Raw genomic sequence first — 15,000 nt, forward strand, 5'->3', positions numbered from 1 at the left:
ACACACACACACACACACACACACACACACACACACACACTTATAGAGGAATATACTCATGCCTTCCATTGCACCATGTCTCTTGTTTTCTTAATTGTAATTATTGAAGTTAATTGAACAGAACCTGTGGTCTGTTGCCTGGGTCTGGACAAGTAAGATAACACACACACACACATTGACGCATGAGCACAGACATACACATACACAAAGACATACACATACACACATGCCCAGACACTCTCCCACTGTTCTTTAGTTTTAATTGAATTTTATAATTTTCTGTTGACTTCATTGTCCGAGTACCGTGTGTGTGTGTGTGTGTGTGTGTGTGTGTGTGTGTGTGTGTGTGCCCGTTGTGTGTGTGTGTGTGTGCGCGTTGTGTGTGTGTGTGTGTGTGTGCGTTGTGTGTGTCTGTGTGCGCGTGCGTGCTTGGATGGCATGGGTGGGCAGTAAGATAAATGAGGCTCTCTGTTTTTCCGTGAATTCAGAGCAAAAGAATGAAGGAAAGGTAAGAGGAGAGAGAGAGAAGAAGAAGAGAACAGAAAGAGAGATTGAGGGGGAGGAAGGGAAGAGTAAAGTAGAGTGTGTGTGTGTGTGTGTGTGTGTGTGTGTTGAGTAGTGCCAGGATTAATGGCACAGTGTTGCTAGAAGCAGTTTCCCATCAGATGGGGAAAGTTCACTAAACTGTGTTGTGTGTGTCATAAACATGACCGATGAAGGCAGAACAAGTCACTAAATGAATTCTTTGTTTGAAATGAAAACAATTCTCATTGATTTGCAGTGAGTACACACACACAACACACACACACACACACACACACACACACAGGGGGATAGCGAGAGAGAGTCCAAAAGACTCTGCACACCTGTGCTTTTAATGTAATTCTGTGTGAGTTTGTGAGGAATAAACCCAGGAGACTGTATACACAGTAGTATAAAGTGGGTCAGGGATGGAATGTAATTACTGTGTGTGTGTGTGTGTGTGTGTGTGTGAGAGGACCTCATGGTTGCCTTGCCCTGGAGTGGTTGTATGAAGCCCTGCCATGCCCTAAGTCCCAGAGGGTGCAATGTGGTCTTTTAAGTTAGTCCATTAACCTCACACTTTTAATCTACAGAAATAGGCTGCTCAAGCACATGTATGCTGGGCCTCTGAAGGCTACTGTACATGCTTGCTCTGTGTGTGTGTGTGCGTGTGCGTGTGCGTGTGCGTGCGCATGCGTGTGTGTGTGTGTGTGAAGGCATGTCTCACTCTGTTCATTTCTCTCTGCAGAGCACCCCAAAGCCCATTGCCCTAGAGCCCTGCTACGGCAATAAGGCAGCTGTGCTGTCAATCTTCATCCGGTTACCCCGGGGATCAGGAGGAGTCCCACCCCCTGGCCAATCAGGTGAGAGAGTTGGGGACGAGTTCACCACTGCCCAGTGACCTTGAGACTAAAGCTTGATTTATGGTTCTGCATCGACGTGATGCAGTGGCTACATCGTTGCCTTGACGTCGTTGTGAACATTTTTCAGTCCTGCGTATCCTGTGTCCTTGTAGCTCACCACCGTAGTCAGAGTGCCAAACTCCATATTTTTGTTATGGACTCTTTCAAGAGAGTTCCATTATCAGCATCATAGTTGGCCCCACAAGGCTTCCGTTTTAACATTCCATATGTTATCTTAATGCAGAGGAAGTAGAACCAAATAGAACGTTCAAGCATTGTTTTTGTTTTTATTGTTGAAAGGGTCTATTGTCGTGTTGAAATATTCATTTTATTTGTTTGGCCTTTTCTTGCTTAGATTTTGTAAAAGTTACCAAGAATTGGACACGGGTATATTCCAATAACCTAGTTATTGTAACCAGAAAATACGTCAGAGGTTATTTGCGAGGGTGTCTGGCTGCCAGTTGTTGCTACTGTCCACAGTATGCTACTCCAGGACACCGACTATCAGCACACAAGACGAGTTGACCAATCACAGTCCTTGCAGTCTGTGTCACCTCAACTTAAAGTTTACATTTTTCGGAGATGCTGGTCGGGCGATGACGTAGGGCTTGAAGGGGGTGCTCGGCGACACAGAGGGCTCTGCGGAGTTATGCAATCGATTCAACGAAGAAGCATAAAATCAAGCTTAAGAAAATAAATTCATACGGTTCAATTGGAAACTGCTGCTACTTTCATACACATGGGCCTTTAGTTAAGCCTGGAAAATACAGACCCTGGTAATCAAAAAAGATTAAGGGTCTGGCCACGAATAATGAAAATGGCCCAACTCGAGGGGCGACACCAAGCATGAATTTAAAAATCTCACTGCACGCAATTGGATAACACTATACGACCGACCAGTGTTTACTGACCGATTCGTTGCAGCGCTGTCGTCATCTGTTTAGCTGGCCTCTGGCCCGCCTACAGGTATATCAGATACACCGATGTGATTGGTTCCTCGCAATGCAAGGGGTAAAAGTAACATGCATTATTACTCATTGCCAGAGTGTCTCGCATAGACAATTCTTGCGAGAACTCTGGATTTCCAGGGTACATTCAGTAAGGATAAAAAAAATAAAATACTCTATGGTTATAGTGTTATGATTTCATGATTTGTGTGACATGGTAATTGAAGCTCAAATGAGGGTTGTTGTGATGTTATTGTCAGTCATGACTCATTGTTAGAAAAGTCTAAAAACTAAAGTGTAAATGAGAGCTGATGGCAGCCTGTTGTCCCACTTGGACTACACTTGGAAAGTTTAATGGACCTGACAAAAACTGTTTCGAGAAAATCGAGAGCCTTTTTTTTCCCCAGCATTTTTTAAAGCCTTCTGACTTGTTTCAGACTCACTTTACAAGCAGAGAATAGGGACGCATGCCAGCGGTAGTGTTAACTCTCACTCACACACACACACACACACACACACACACACACACACACACACACACACACACACACACACACACGCACACACACTTATACAGGAAGGACACGCATGCGTTCTCAGAAATATGTTAATCAGTTCATAATGTGTGGCTTGTGCTCACCTTTAAGATGTTTAAATGAATAGAATGTGTGTGTAAGGGAGAGTAAGAGAGAGAGAGAATCTCTTTTTGCATGAACAAAAATATGTATCTAATAGAATTTTTCCAATTTTTTCTTCCTCCTTCCATCTTTCCTTCATCTTCTTTTTTCTCCTCTGTTCTCCTTTTCTGTTACTCACTCTGTTTTGCCATCTCCACCCCCCCCTCCCCCTCTCACATTTCTTTTTCTCTCTCTCTCTCTCTCTCTCTCTCTCTCTCTCTCTTTCTCTCAGGTTTTGCGGTGGGCAGTGCTCTGGTGGACATCTCTCAGCAGATGTGTCTGGGCTACAAGGAGAAGTCCGGAGGCATGCGGAGCCGCAAGCAACAGCCTCTGGCGCAGCCAGCCACCTGCATCTGACCTCCACCTCCCGCCAGCGACCCTTTGACCCCAAGCTGAACTCCAACCCCATGCCCCTCCCTTCCTCCCCCCAACCTTTCCCCAGGACTGAGCCATGTGACATGGGGAGGGGTTGATGCGTTGGCCAGGGGGCAAGACCCAGCAAGCAGCATGGGGGGGAAGTGGCTTCGTAGCTTGCTCTAAGCGTTATGGACACTTAGGCACAACAAATAGACAGAATGCCACACGGACAGAGGAATGGACGAACTGGTGGACAGACGGAGGACCGAATGGATTTGTAGAAAGACTGGTAGTTTACGTAACCCCCCCCCCCCCAGGAACTTTTTACACAGGATTCTTTCTTCTTCGAGTTCCGCCAACATCATTCTTAATTTATTGATATTAATTGCTGTTTTCATTTTTTGTTTTTTTGTTATTGTTTTGTTTCTTTCCTTGTCGTTTTTATTTTTTGCTTTTTTTTGTTTTTATTGTCACAACAAATCAGCTGCTCAGGCCAGTGTCACTTGCAGTGTGTACGTTACTATAGTAACCCAGAGCCATCCATAATGGCTAATGGCTGCCAACACTTAGCAGTTAGCAGTGTGTCACAGTAGCACCCGGGATGCTAACAGATAGTCAGTGCACACATCCCACTGTTTGACAGCTTAGCAGGCAACTGCAATGCTCCGTCTGGAGTGCCCTGCAGTGCCGACAGGCCCTATAAGGGAGTGTTGACACCCTGTGAACAGGCTGCATTGCTAGCGTATGTTAGCTTAGCGAGCGTAGTCTCAGTGGAGTCCAAGCTGAGGACTGGCGCCGTCGTGTTCTGATGCGTCTCAGCAGGGCAGCGCCAGCAAGACTAGTTGAAAGAGATGACTGTTCTGCTCAGGAGCTACTTGAATCGTGGGGTCACTCGTCCTTTCACATCTGATTCATTGTGTGTGTGTGTGTGTGCGCGCGCACGTTTGAATGTTTGCCTACTGTATGAATGTGTGTGAAAATCTGTGCGTGTGGTGCGTCTTCAACAAGATTGCTTTGTCATTGTCAGTGTTTGTAAAGCCATCGGCGAATCTTTCTTGACGACTCTGAATAGTAATCTTGACTACTCTGAAAAGGAAAGAAAACACACACATTCACACACAGACATCAGCAACCCACACAAAATATCAGAGCTTAGGGTCTCTGACTTCTCCCACTTTTCTGACATTTTGCAAAGTTTGCTCCGGGAACATATTCCTGGCGTCATTCACTACATAAGATAGGATGTGTGGGTTTGTTTCTTGTGAGTCTCAGAGAGAGAGAGAGAGAGAGAGAGAAAGAAAGAGAAAATCACAATCACACTTATTCTCCCATTTCTGCCTTGATCTGTTGTATATCCAGTCAGGCCCTGTTTTTCTTATCTGAGATCAGTCCCATCCTTCAGCAGCATTCTGGCTGTGCTGGGAGACTCAACCACTGGGCAGGAGATGGAGGCTAGCAGACAGGGGGAGGGCTAGCAGCTGGCCAGGGGAAAATAAAGAGTGCACCCAGCCACATATTTGGGGAAAAGGTTTTTCTAAATGCCAGAAAGCCCTTTTGGGTCACCAAACCGAGACATACAGAACACACACACACACACACACACACACACACACACACACACACACACACACACTCACACACACACTCACACACATTCACAAATACTCACACCCATACACACACACACACACACACCGACACATTAACAAGTATACACACACGCACACACACATTAACAAGTACTCACCCATACACACGTACAGACACATAAATACTCACACCTATACACACACGCACACACACACACACACACACACACACACGCACAGACAAGCATGCACTCATGAAAGATTACATATATGCATGCACAGTCTACACATATTTTCTGCATTCCATAAATTGCTTATTTGTGTGTGTGTGTGTGTGTGTGGTTGTCATCTTCAGGTTTTCTTCAGTTCAGCTCACTGAAATGTGTGTGTGTGTGTGTGTTTGTATGTGTAATGGTGCATGTTGGTGTGTCCCTGTGGCCAAAGGGGGTAGGGATTTGGAGTGTGGAAAGGTCACGTTGAGATGGACAAGCAGATCTGACATTCTGTGAAAAGGACCAAAGAGGGGTCGCCGTGGAGGCTCGATAGCATCCAGCCAGCTGTGTCATCTCAAATCACTCGCTGGGTTGCTAAGTGTGTGTCTGTTCGTGTGCTTGTTACTATAAGTGTGCGTCGGTTTGTTAAGGGTGTGTCTATGCGTATGTACAAGTACGCATGAACATGTTAACCTAACTGTAGTATTCAGAACACACAGTTCTACTCATGAACAAATGGACACAAGAGGGACTTCATTTCCCATAGTTCATAGCAGGGGTCACCCATGATTCAAGTGGTTGCGAGCAGAGGGATGTGATGACCGCAGCAGGTAATGGGTGGGATTCGACTTCATGTAGTCGTCTTAAGCTGACTGCATAACGTGATTATTTCTGAGATTCTGATACATATTCAAACCAGAATCCGTCATGGTTAAAAACGTATCAGAATCTCAGAAATGATCACGTTGTGCAGTCAGCTCAAGACGGCTGCAGGCGGCTACATGAAGTCGAATCCCCCTAATGCCCAGGCCACCACCAGACAGGAAATGACATCTTAGAGGCAGGAACATCTGAGTAACACAGGCAGTCACCTCGCTGTGGGGAGTGTTCTCGTGTTGCCATGGCAATGTTGACTCATAAAGGTCTGTGTGCGCGTGTATAATTACAGACACAGTCTGGGTGAGATCAAGGTGGAACCTGAGGGATTCGTGAAATACAGCCCTGGCACAATTTTCTGTGGTCAACTTCAGTGTCCAGGCCAGCATTTCACGAACAACTATGACGTACTCTTACACACACATACTGTCTCTCTCTCTCTCTCACTCACAGACACTCATATTTTCATGCATGCAGCAGAGAACTTCACCAGGGGAAAAAAAAAAAAGCTCTTGTCCAATTTCAGGAAACTGCAATTACCCACAATGCTGTTCATGTTCACCCACAATGCTGTTCGTCTCCTGAAGTCTCAAAGCCGGATTTCCGCCAACCCTTTGTACAGCCTGTGTAGATACTGAATGAGTAGGATGTGAATATGTATAATTTAGCAGCCACGCCGCTGGTGTCTGTAAATACCGAGACTGTAATGTGAATGAGAGTGGAATCATGCACCAAGGTTGCAAAACAAGTTGAGCTCGTAGCAGCGTTTTTATATTTTTTCGAGTACAGCAACAAAACTGTTAGATGGATGAAATATTGTGACAAATTACTGCAAAGTTTTAAGAAAAAAAAGAAGATATGAACACAAAACAAACATGAGGATTATAGACCTTGTAATTATGAATGTACATACAGAATGATATAGAGCATTTGTCTATAATTAAATGTTAAAAATCTTAATGCTGTGTGTTTTTTTAATCTGTGATTTCAATTTTATGTTTGACACACACACACACACAGGCCAGCAGTCTTAGAAAAACAATGTGTGTGTGTCTGGTTATTAGAACTGGTCTGAGGGAACAGTGGAGGAGGGGGGGGGGGGGGGTGAAGTTCTCTTGGATCATTTAATTAACACGTCATTCCTCTGAAGCTCATTTCTTCCCTGTTCAGCAACAGGTGGCTTTTCAGCCCGACTCGTACAATGCTTTTTGCACTCTTTATTGGCGAGATCCAGCCTTTGTGTTTTTGTATAATTTTAATTATATATTGTTACCTTTCTGTGCCATATATAATAATTAGTATATTATAGGCTGTATAATATAATATATAGTTAGACAAGCCATACAGGTAATCCATATTTATCAAATATATGCATCTATACCCAATATAACATATAATCCATTATAATCCTGGTCTAATCTGGGCTGTAATTGCAGCAGTGGACTGAGTGCTGTTGTTGTAGAGGGACAGGGGCCTGTTCAGGTCCCAGTTCACCTTGGCCTGTGTGTGATGGGTGTAATGGGTCCAGTCGAGGCGGTCAGGCGGAGGCTGTCGCGTGCCGATCGGCGGGCCATCATGCTGCTCTGCCCCGCTGCGCTCTACTGTGCCATTGTCATTACCCGGCGACAGGAACACCAGGCACCAGCTGCCGCCAGCACACCCGGAGCAAGAGAGACGTTGGCACCGGGCCCTCTGCACTCTCTCTCTCCCTCTCTCTTTTTCTCTCGTTCTCTCTTTCTCCCTCCACACTCCCACTTTCTGTGTCCCTGTCTTCTCTTTCTCTCTCTATCTCAATCTCACCCATTTTTCTCTCCCTCCAGTGCACTCTTATGCTTCTTCTTTCTCCCTCCATCTCTCTCTCTCCCTCCATCTCTCTCTCCCTCTATCGCTCTCTCTTTCTCTCCCTCCATCTCTCTCTCTCTCTCTGTTCCCCCTGATGGGGTTTTCACGCTCTCTAGTCAAAGAGCCAATCCTAACCATTCCCTTTAGTGTCACACTTACATTCAGGTGTGTGTGTGTGTGTGTGTGTGTGTGTGTGTGTGTGTGTGTGTGTGAGAACCTGTGTTCTCTCCCTTATAGCCAGTGATCTGTGGAACTCTGGACTGCAGGCCTCCATTATAATGCCAACAACACCGTTACCAGTTGTGTGAAAGTAATAGTGTGGTGCATTGCTTTGGGCTCCGAGGGTCTCCAAGTGTTGATGCTGATGGAAAGCTGTCTGGGAGTTTCTGGGCCCTGGCTTATCCGACAGCTTTGTCAGCTTATGAGAGTCTGATTCACAGTTACAGAAGCCCTGCGTGGAATCCATTTTACACAAAAAGGCCCTCAGTGGAATCACTCCCTCAGCCCTCTGAAATGTTCTCTCCCAATGCAGTGTGTCTGGAGACTAAACACTTTCTTCTGAGTTTTGAGGAATCCATTTTGTTGATTTTTTTTTTTTTTTTTTGCACTAACCCACAGTCAATGCACCATCTAACTTGAAATGTCAGATAAAATGCAGTAGGAAGTTGGAGCAGACAGTACTCACTTACTCAATGAACATAAAACATACAACATACAGCATATTTGCCCTTTGCTAGTTAGGCACGTTCGGGAGCCTGGTTTGGGAACCATATCAAGCACAATTTGGTCAAATTACTTCACTGATTAATTCATTCAAACGTGCCACATGAACTACCAGCCAATGCTGTCATACACGGTTGTCAATACTGCTATCTAAAAAACACCCCTGTTTTCCCATTTGTGTATCTAATTCATTTGTTTTTTTCCCTTCTTGCATCATCTTGAGTGATATCTGGGAGTTCAAGGCGGACATAATTTTGCAAAGTGTATGATTCAACTCAAACAGTGGTGCGTTTAAGCTGTTCGCGCAAGCTCTCTAGGAAGGCCATTGTTTGCTTCCTTTCTGAAATGTATTCCGAGCCTGATGAAATCTATTTTAATATACGTTTCATTCTCATTTAAACCTTTTCAATCGTATCTTTCGTTGGTAAATGACTTCAGGTGGATATGCTGTGCTTACTACCTTTTTAATACCATCCTGAAAAAAATGGTATTAAATGCTGGTAGCTGGTTTTATGCTGGTAGCTGGTTTTAGCTAGTCTACTTTCAGCTCTTGCTGCTCTTTGGTGGTGTAGCTGGTTGGGCCACCAGGTGGACATGCTGGCGTAACAATCTGAGGACGCTGGTCATGCTGGTGTGACCAGCCTGCCATGTGGGATACAGCTGGTGTAAGATGGTCATGCTGGTGACCAGCCTGCCAAGCTTGACATTGTTGGTGTAACATGGTGATGCTGGTTTGCTAGAATGACCAACATAAGCTGGCATGGCCAGTTAAACCAGCAATGTAAGACCAGCAACACCAGCTAAAAATGAATTTGCTGGTCTAGCTGGTCAACCATCACAGGGTGGTCAAAGAAGCTGGACAATCAGCAAACCACCTTAAGCTGGTCAGACTTTTTTTTAGCAGGGTAGAGATCAACAGTCACTGCCTACTCCAGTTCTGGAAGTAAAAATCCCATTAATTTTCTCCATTGAGAATTCGATTATTAGCCGTAACTTGGTAACCATCCCAGGTAGACTTAACACGAGCTAGAAGACGGTGAAGTGCATAGGGAAAAAGCTATAGGACAGAAAATCCAAACGCAGCCTATAGGTTACATTAGATCAAAATCGTGACGTCAGTGTAAATCCCAACGTGAACTAATGAGAGAATGAAAGTGAGATCCCCAGCACAGCAGCCAGTTCTTCTCCAGCTCACATCCTCAACCCAGGGGAGGTGTGTGTGTGTCTGTGTGTGTGTGTGTGTGTGTGTGTGTGTGTGGCACGGAGGGGTGGGGGGTTGCTGCTGGTGTCTGAGTAATTAATTCAGTGAAATGGCTTGGTGCCTGGGTCAAATGGAGACCCTGTGCTCTCCTGGCCCTGGGTGGCATATACTTTGACACCAGTTAATTAAAGGGACTGATTGATTTTAAAGGTGGACCCCTGCTCTAAGCCCTGGACCACACCGATATGAAAGCAGAAAGGAGGAAAAATCATTCAAATGAATATCACACGCATTCGTTCTGAAGAAACAAGATCCATTCTCCTTACAACTATTGCTTTTTATCCCGTTTTTCACCATAAGGAGCTTTAGATTCAGGATATTTATAGCTTTACTTGTGTGTGTGTGTGTGTGTGTGGTGTGTGTGTGTGTGTGTGTTAATGTATTCCGGACCCTGGTGATGACTTGATTGCTACCTTCAGCCAGGCAGCCTCAGAAACATGCCAAGCTTCACATGGGCTCTCCAGGGATTTGTTCAGTGCAATCAAATCAATCCTATTCACTTCGGCTGTATGTTAACACCCCCCTGTACTTTAAGGCCAGCTTCTACCCCCCGCCAACACACACAAGCAAATTCCACCCAGCGCTTCGCTCGCAGGTTCATCAGGATCCATTAGGCTCCTGATCAACTTTCTGATGAGTCGATGACTGAAGAGCAACAGGGACTGAAGGCTCAGGCGGCCTCTGCAGAGCAACTGAGGTTAAAAAATAAATAAGTACACACAAAAAAAACAAAAACACCTCAGTGATGCCTGTTAGGCAGCTATGTGCGCTCTGTTGTGATGCCACGTGTGTGTGTGTGTGTGTGTGTGTGTGTGTGTGTGTGTGTGTGTGTGTGTGTGTGTGTGTGCGTGTGCGTGTGCGTGTGCGTGTGCGTGTGCGTGTGCGTGTGCGTGTGCGTGTGCGTGTGCGTGTGCGTGTGCGTGTGCGTGTGTGTGTGTTGCATCCTGATGGGAATTGATCTGCTGCAGTTCATCTCTACTACATAAGACACCACACACACACACACTGTGCAGGGGTTTAGGCTTTGCAGCTGGAAGGTGAACAGGTGTCGTTTGAACCTGTATTTTCGGTCCCTTTACTGTCCTTCTACCTTCTACCAATGTTATCCATGTCTATAAATGCCATTGCTAGAGTGGAGGTAATGGAAGAGCTAAGATAGCCATCATTTTCATTCTGCCTGCAGCTGGACAGGTAGGTGTTGTCATAGCGATGGTGAGACACTTGTGGAGGAGGTTGGTGGAGTGTGTGTGTGTGTGTGTGTGTGTATGTAGGGGGAGTTACATCAAATATTAACATTGTGCTTTGACCGCAGAGCAGCTCTCCTCCAGTCGTGATGAGAGGAAGGCCGTGAGGTTTGACACCCGTAGACGGGTGACCCCCGGTCACCTTTGGGGTCACAACGAGGATTATTCCGACTAATGAGCTTGGCCGTCGAGGCGGAGCGTCTTTCATGTCCTGACATCCGTCCTCCCACACGTCCAGCGCCGGCGATTAGCCAAAGTAAACGTACTCAACCGGACCGCTCTGCTCCGCTCCGCACCGCACAGTCCTGCGGCCCACACACTCACTAATTACACACGCCATCACCATGGGCCCTGACCCCATGGTTAACTCTGACACACACACACACACATACACATACTGTACACTTTGCCATTCACATTATAGCCGGTGTGCACACACACTAATGCATATTATGTTCTTCTGATTGCGGATTGGACTTGTTTGAATAGGAACGGAAAGAGACACGGTCAACAAGTGAAAGAAAATGTCTGGCATAAAGCATAGTTACTGGCTACTCCTGCTTATCTGTTCATGCAGAACCCTGAACATATTAGAGTGGCTCGATTGAAATTATGCAGCCTCAGACAAAGATTATTAGCCTGGTGAAAAGTGATTAGAGTCTGGTAACTCTCGATTGGGAAACGTTTGCAACACTTACATTGCGATGGGCAATAACTTTGAAATTATTGGTCCAGCCTTACCAATCTCATTGATAAGAGAATCCTAACGTTACTTACTTCCTACCGCACACTATTGACTTCACTCTGTTTTATTCAGAGCGAACAAGGCGTTTCGCATACAGCGTCCTCAGGTTCGCTCAGGTGTGGTCTGAGCTCTCAGGTGCTATTTAAGTTTGTTCCTACAATCTACCTGCACCTAACCAGGCTGTGCATGGACCCTGGGTTGATTTGGAAGACTCATTATTCAGTTGCATTTATTTCCCCAGAACTTAATGCATAATGATATATACCTTTTGTGCATCTCTTGTCCCTAAATGAAGCCAGAAAGCTTAAGGACTTGAGGTCATTTGCAAAAAAAAAAAGTTTTTCAATGAAGGTACTTTGAGCCACTTAATAATCCCTCCATTATTTGTTTAACTGAAACGTAAGGACTTGATGCATTATGGGAGCAGCTGGTACATTAGATTTGCAGTCATTTGGAAAGACCTCACAGTCGCATAAAAATAACCGTCTCTGAATTTTGCAGCTCAAACATCTCCCATACCTGGGAAAATGAGAGAAAATGAACAACATGATGCATCTTACGACAGTTATACCAATTATACCAATTTTCGCTTACAGTAATTTCCCGTGTATTAGCCACATTGTGTCTAAACCGTAGGACAGTGTTAAGGTGGAAGGACAGAAGGTAAGGTAACGATGCGGTGTGTTCCTTAATTAGTTAAGTTGTTTGTTTTATTGGTTGATAAATAAAAAACTGTTGTGCCTTTGTTTTGAGACAGGTTTGAGTCAGATGTACTTGTAAGTTTAATTTAAAAATCACACTGGAGACAAAAAAATTGTGTGAAAAAGGTGTTTGTGGGAAATGAGATGTGTTTATTTTGCTTTTATCGCAATTAACACATCTCAGATGTAAGTCAGACATGCTCATAGACCGTAGCCTTTCTGCCATCATGCACGCCTTGCACGAATATCATGAGAAAGGCATGTGTGACATGACATAGAGCTTGATGTGTTAGAGTCCAGCCCTGTTTTTGGTAGGCAGCTGCTCCCCTTTCTTTTCCGGTACTGCGTACCAGCACTGAATCTTATGGTGGTACATAGTACCGGACCATACCGGCCTACTTTCACCCTGCTTTAATCATAAAGAAGAATGAAGAAAATAAATGCATTTCCTTTTATAGCCCGCCCTCGTGTACTAACCTCATAATAAAAGACATTTTGCAAAATCAGTGTATTAACCTCAGTTAATATAGTCAGAAAATTAGCCTACGGTAGGCTAATTTGTCTGTATATACAGTAACTGTATATAATATCTTCGACTATGTGTTGTTTGAACTGCGGATTTGATATCATATGTTCTGGCTTAGGAGTCTTCCTACAGTAGTCTCTGCCTGAGAGGTATTTTAATGGTTTACCTTCCTGCACCTTACTCTGGCTTGTTTGGCCTCGTTCACATTCAGCCTCAGGTAGAGAGTTAGAGGTTGACTCTGGGCAGAGCAGGAGGAGGTGGACTGTTCTTTTTCACTCGTGACCCTGATGCAGAATTGAAACCTTGAGACTGAATGTCTCCACTTTATGAAAATGAGTTCCGGCTGTATCAGCTGTCTTTCTGATTTTCAGCCTTCACTTTCATCATCTCTCCATTGCGACTGTTTAGAAAGGCCAGATAGCATAGAATAGCCTATTGATTGGAAAAACAACAATAGAGCTTAAATGCACATTATGTTGATGGAATCCATATATTGACAGGTGAAAGGAAGGGTTAACTTCTCTCACAGTTAATATTTTATACCATATTCAGACAAGTAAGGCCACATGTCCCTTCAAAAGCTGTCTGGCTTTAAATTATGTAAATGTTGTCCATCGACCAAAACTACAATTTGATACACAATATTGATGTTCTTCAGACAGCTGCAATATGCAGTTGCTTTTATATACTGGGTGAGTAGTACTATTTAATATCTGGTGTGGATGTCACTATCCATATCACACTTTCAAAATAGATATTTCAAAATAGTGCTTTTTTTGTGCCTGTTAACAGTGCCAAGAAAGCAAGAAATGTCAGGTGCCACCATCACATGCAACAATGAATCAGTAAAGAACTCCAAAAAAGCAGCTTTCTTCAGTTATATAAGGAGATGTGAGATGTGGAGAAGTTTTGCACAGTGGATTGCAGTGGCTAGCCTTGACCGTGTGGTGCAGCTTATCCTGCAGATGAAATCTCTTTAGCCTCCCCTGGCCGGCGACGCCACTTTTGGCCTGAGTGGCTCTTAGTGCTGCTGGTCCGAGTGTGTGGCCTGGATGGAGCTCCTCAGCCGGCCGGTTCTTAGCAAGACACACACTCACAGTCCTCAGCTGCCACCAGAGATGCCCCTAAACCTAGGAAATGCCATCGCAATGTGTAATGGTAGCCAGCTGGTACCTAGCTGTGCAGTAGAGGTCTGCGCGGGACTGATTTTTCAGTCCCGCACCCGCCCGCTCCCGCAATATTCTGTCCCGCTCTCGCCCGCATTAATGTGTCATTTTTAGTCCCGCTCCCGCCCGCATCTGTAACATGATGTCCCGCTCCCTCCCGCTAAAGCCCGCATGCAGGAGAGATAGCCTATTCAGTTTTTCTTTCTGTCTCGTGAAAGGAGCATGCACACCTGAGAAAGACTCCAGATGTCAGTTTCTTGGTTCTGAATGTAGGCTAACAACTGAAGTAGGCTAGGCCTAGTCTGGTGCCCTCTTCCTCTGTCATGCTTTCGATTTCGAGTTTTGACAATGAGCAGCAGGAACAAATTGAACCCACGACGTAAACGACAATATAGGCTATAGGCCTGCTATCTGTCAGTTATGCTTAAACCCCGTTTTTTAATGCTGCCTAACAGATCTCCAGATCTCCCTCCCGATGCCTTAAGAGGTGTGCTAGTAAGAAACGCTAGCACCTGTGGAGTTTAGCTCCTTACGAGGCGTGCTAGTAAGAAACGCTAGCACCTTTAGGTCCTTCAGAGGCCTGCTAGTAAGAAATGCTATGAAAGGTAGTAACACAACAACTGATTTTTAGCGAGGTGCTAGCCACTGGCAATAAGTTTAAATGGTAAGAAAGTGCCGCACACTCAGGCTCCATATGACAGGTCTTTACTTAACTACAATAAACAACCCCATATATCTCCATCCCAATTAGTGCACCTGGCTACAAGGCTTCCCCATTAGAAATGCTAACACCTATGGGCTCCCTTGCTAGCGTGCTCGCCTTCCAATACTGAGCTGTGCTGTAAATCGCAGGTTCGGGATTGAGGGTTGTGGTCAAAACAACACAGGTTACATATGTCAAACATGTATGTGGGTGAGAAGGGATGACG

The 15,000-nt window shown here is 45.0% G+C and overlaps 1 protein-coding gene across 1 annotated transcript in view; it reads left to right on the forward strand.

Annotated features, from left to right (window-relative positions):
* The window catches only part of atrn (attractin), an 86,492-nt gene extending 79,669 nt beyond the window's left edge, over positions 1 to 6,823 (forward strand). Inside the window, exons 28-29 of the mRNA XM_076300460.1 lie at positions 1,271 to 1,385; positions 3,281 to 6,823. Coding sequence (XP_076156575.1) covers positions 1,271 to 1,385; positions 3,281 to 3,405 — 240 coding nt within the window. The 3' untranslated portion in view covers positions 3,406 to 6,823. The remainder of the gene's footprint in view (positions 1 to 1,270; positions 1,386 to 3,280) is intronic.
* The last annotated feature ends 8,177 nt before the right edge of the window (positions 6,824 to 15,000 follow it).

The sequence above is a fragment of the Alosa pseudoharengus genome, unplaced genomic scaffold (genome assembly GCF_046254945.1).
Source record: "Alosa pseudoharengus isolate Yale_2024_CS ecotype anadromous, Long Island Sound unplaced genomic scaffold, YU_APseudo_1.1 YU_APseudo_1.1_scf_22, whole genome shotgun sequence".
NCBI lineage: Eukaryota > Metazoa > Chordata > Actinopteri > Clupeiformes > Clupeidae > Alosa > Alosa pseudoharengus.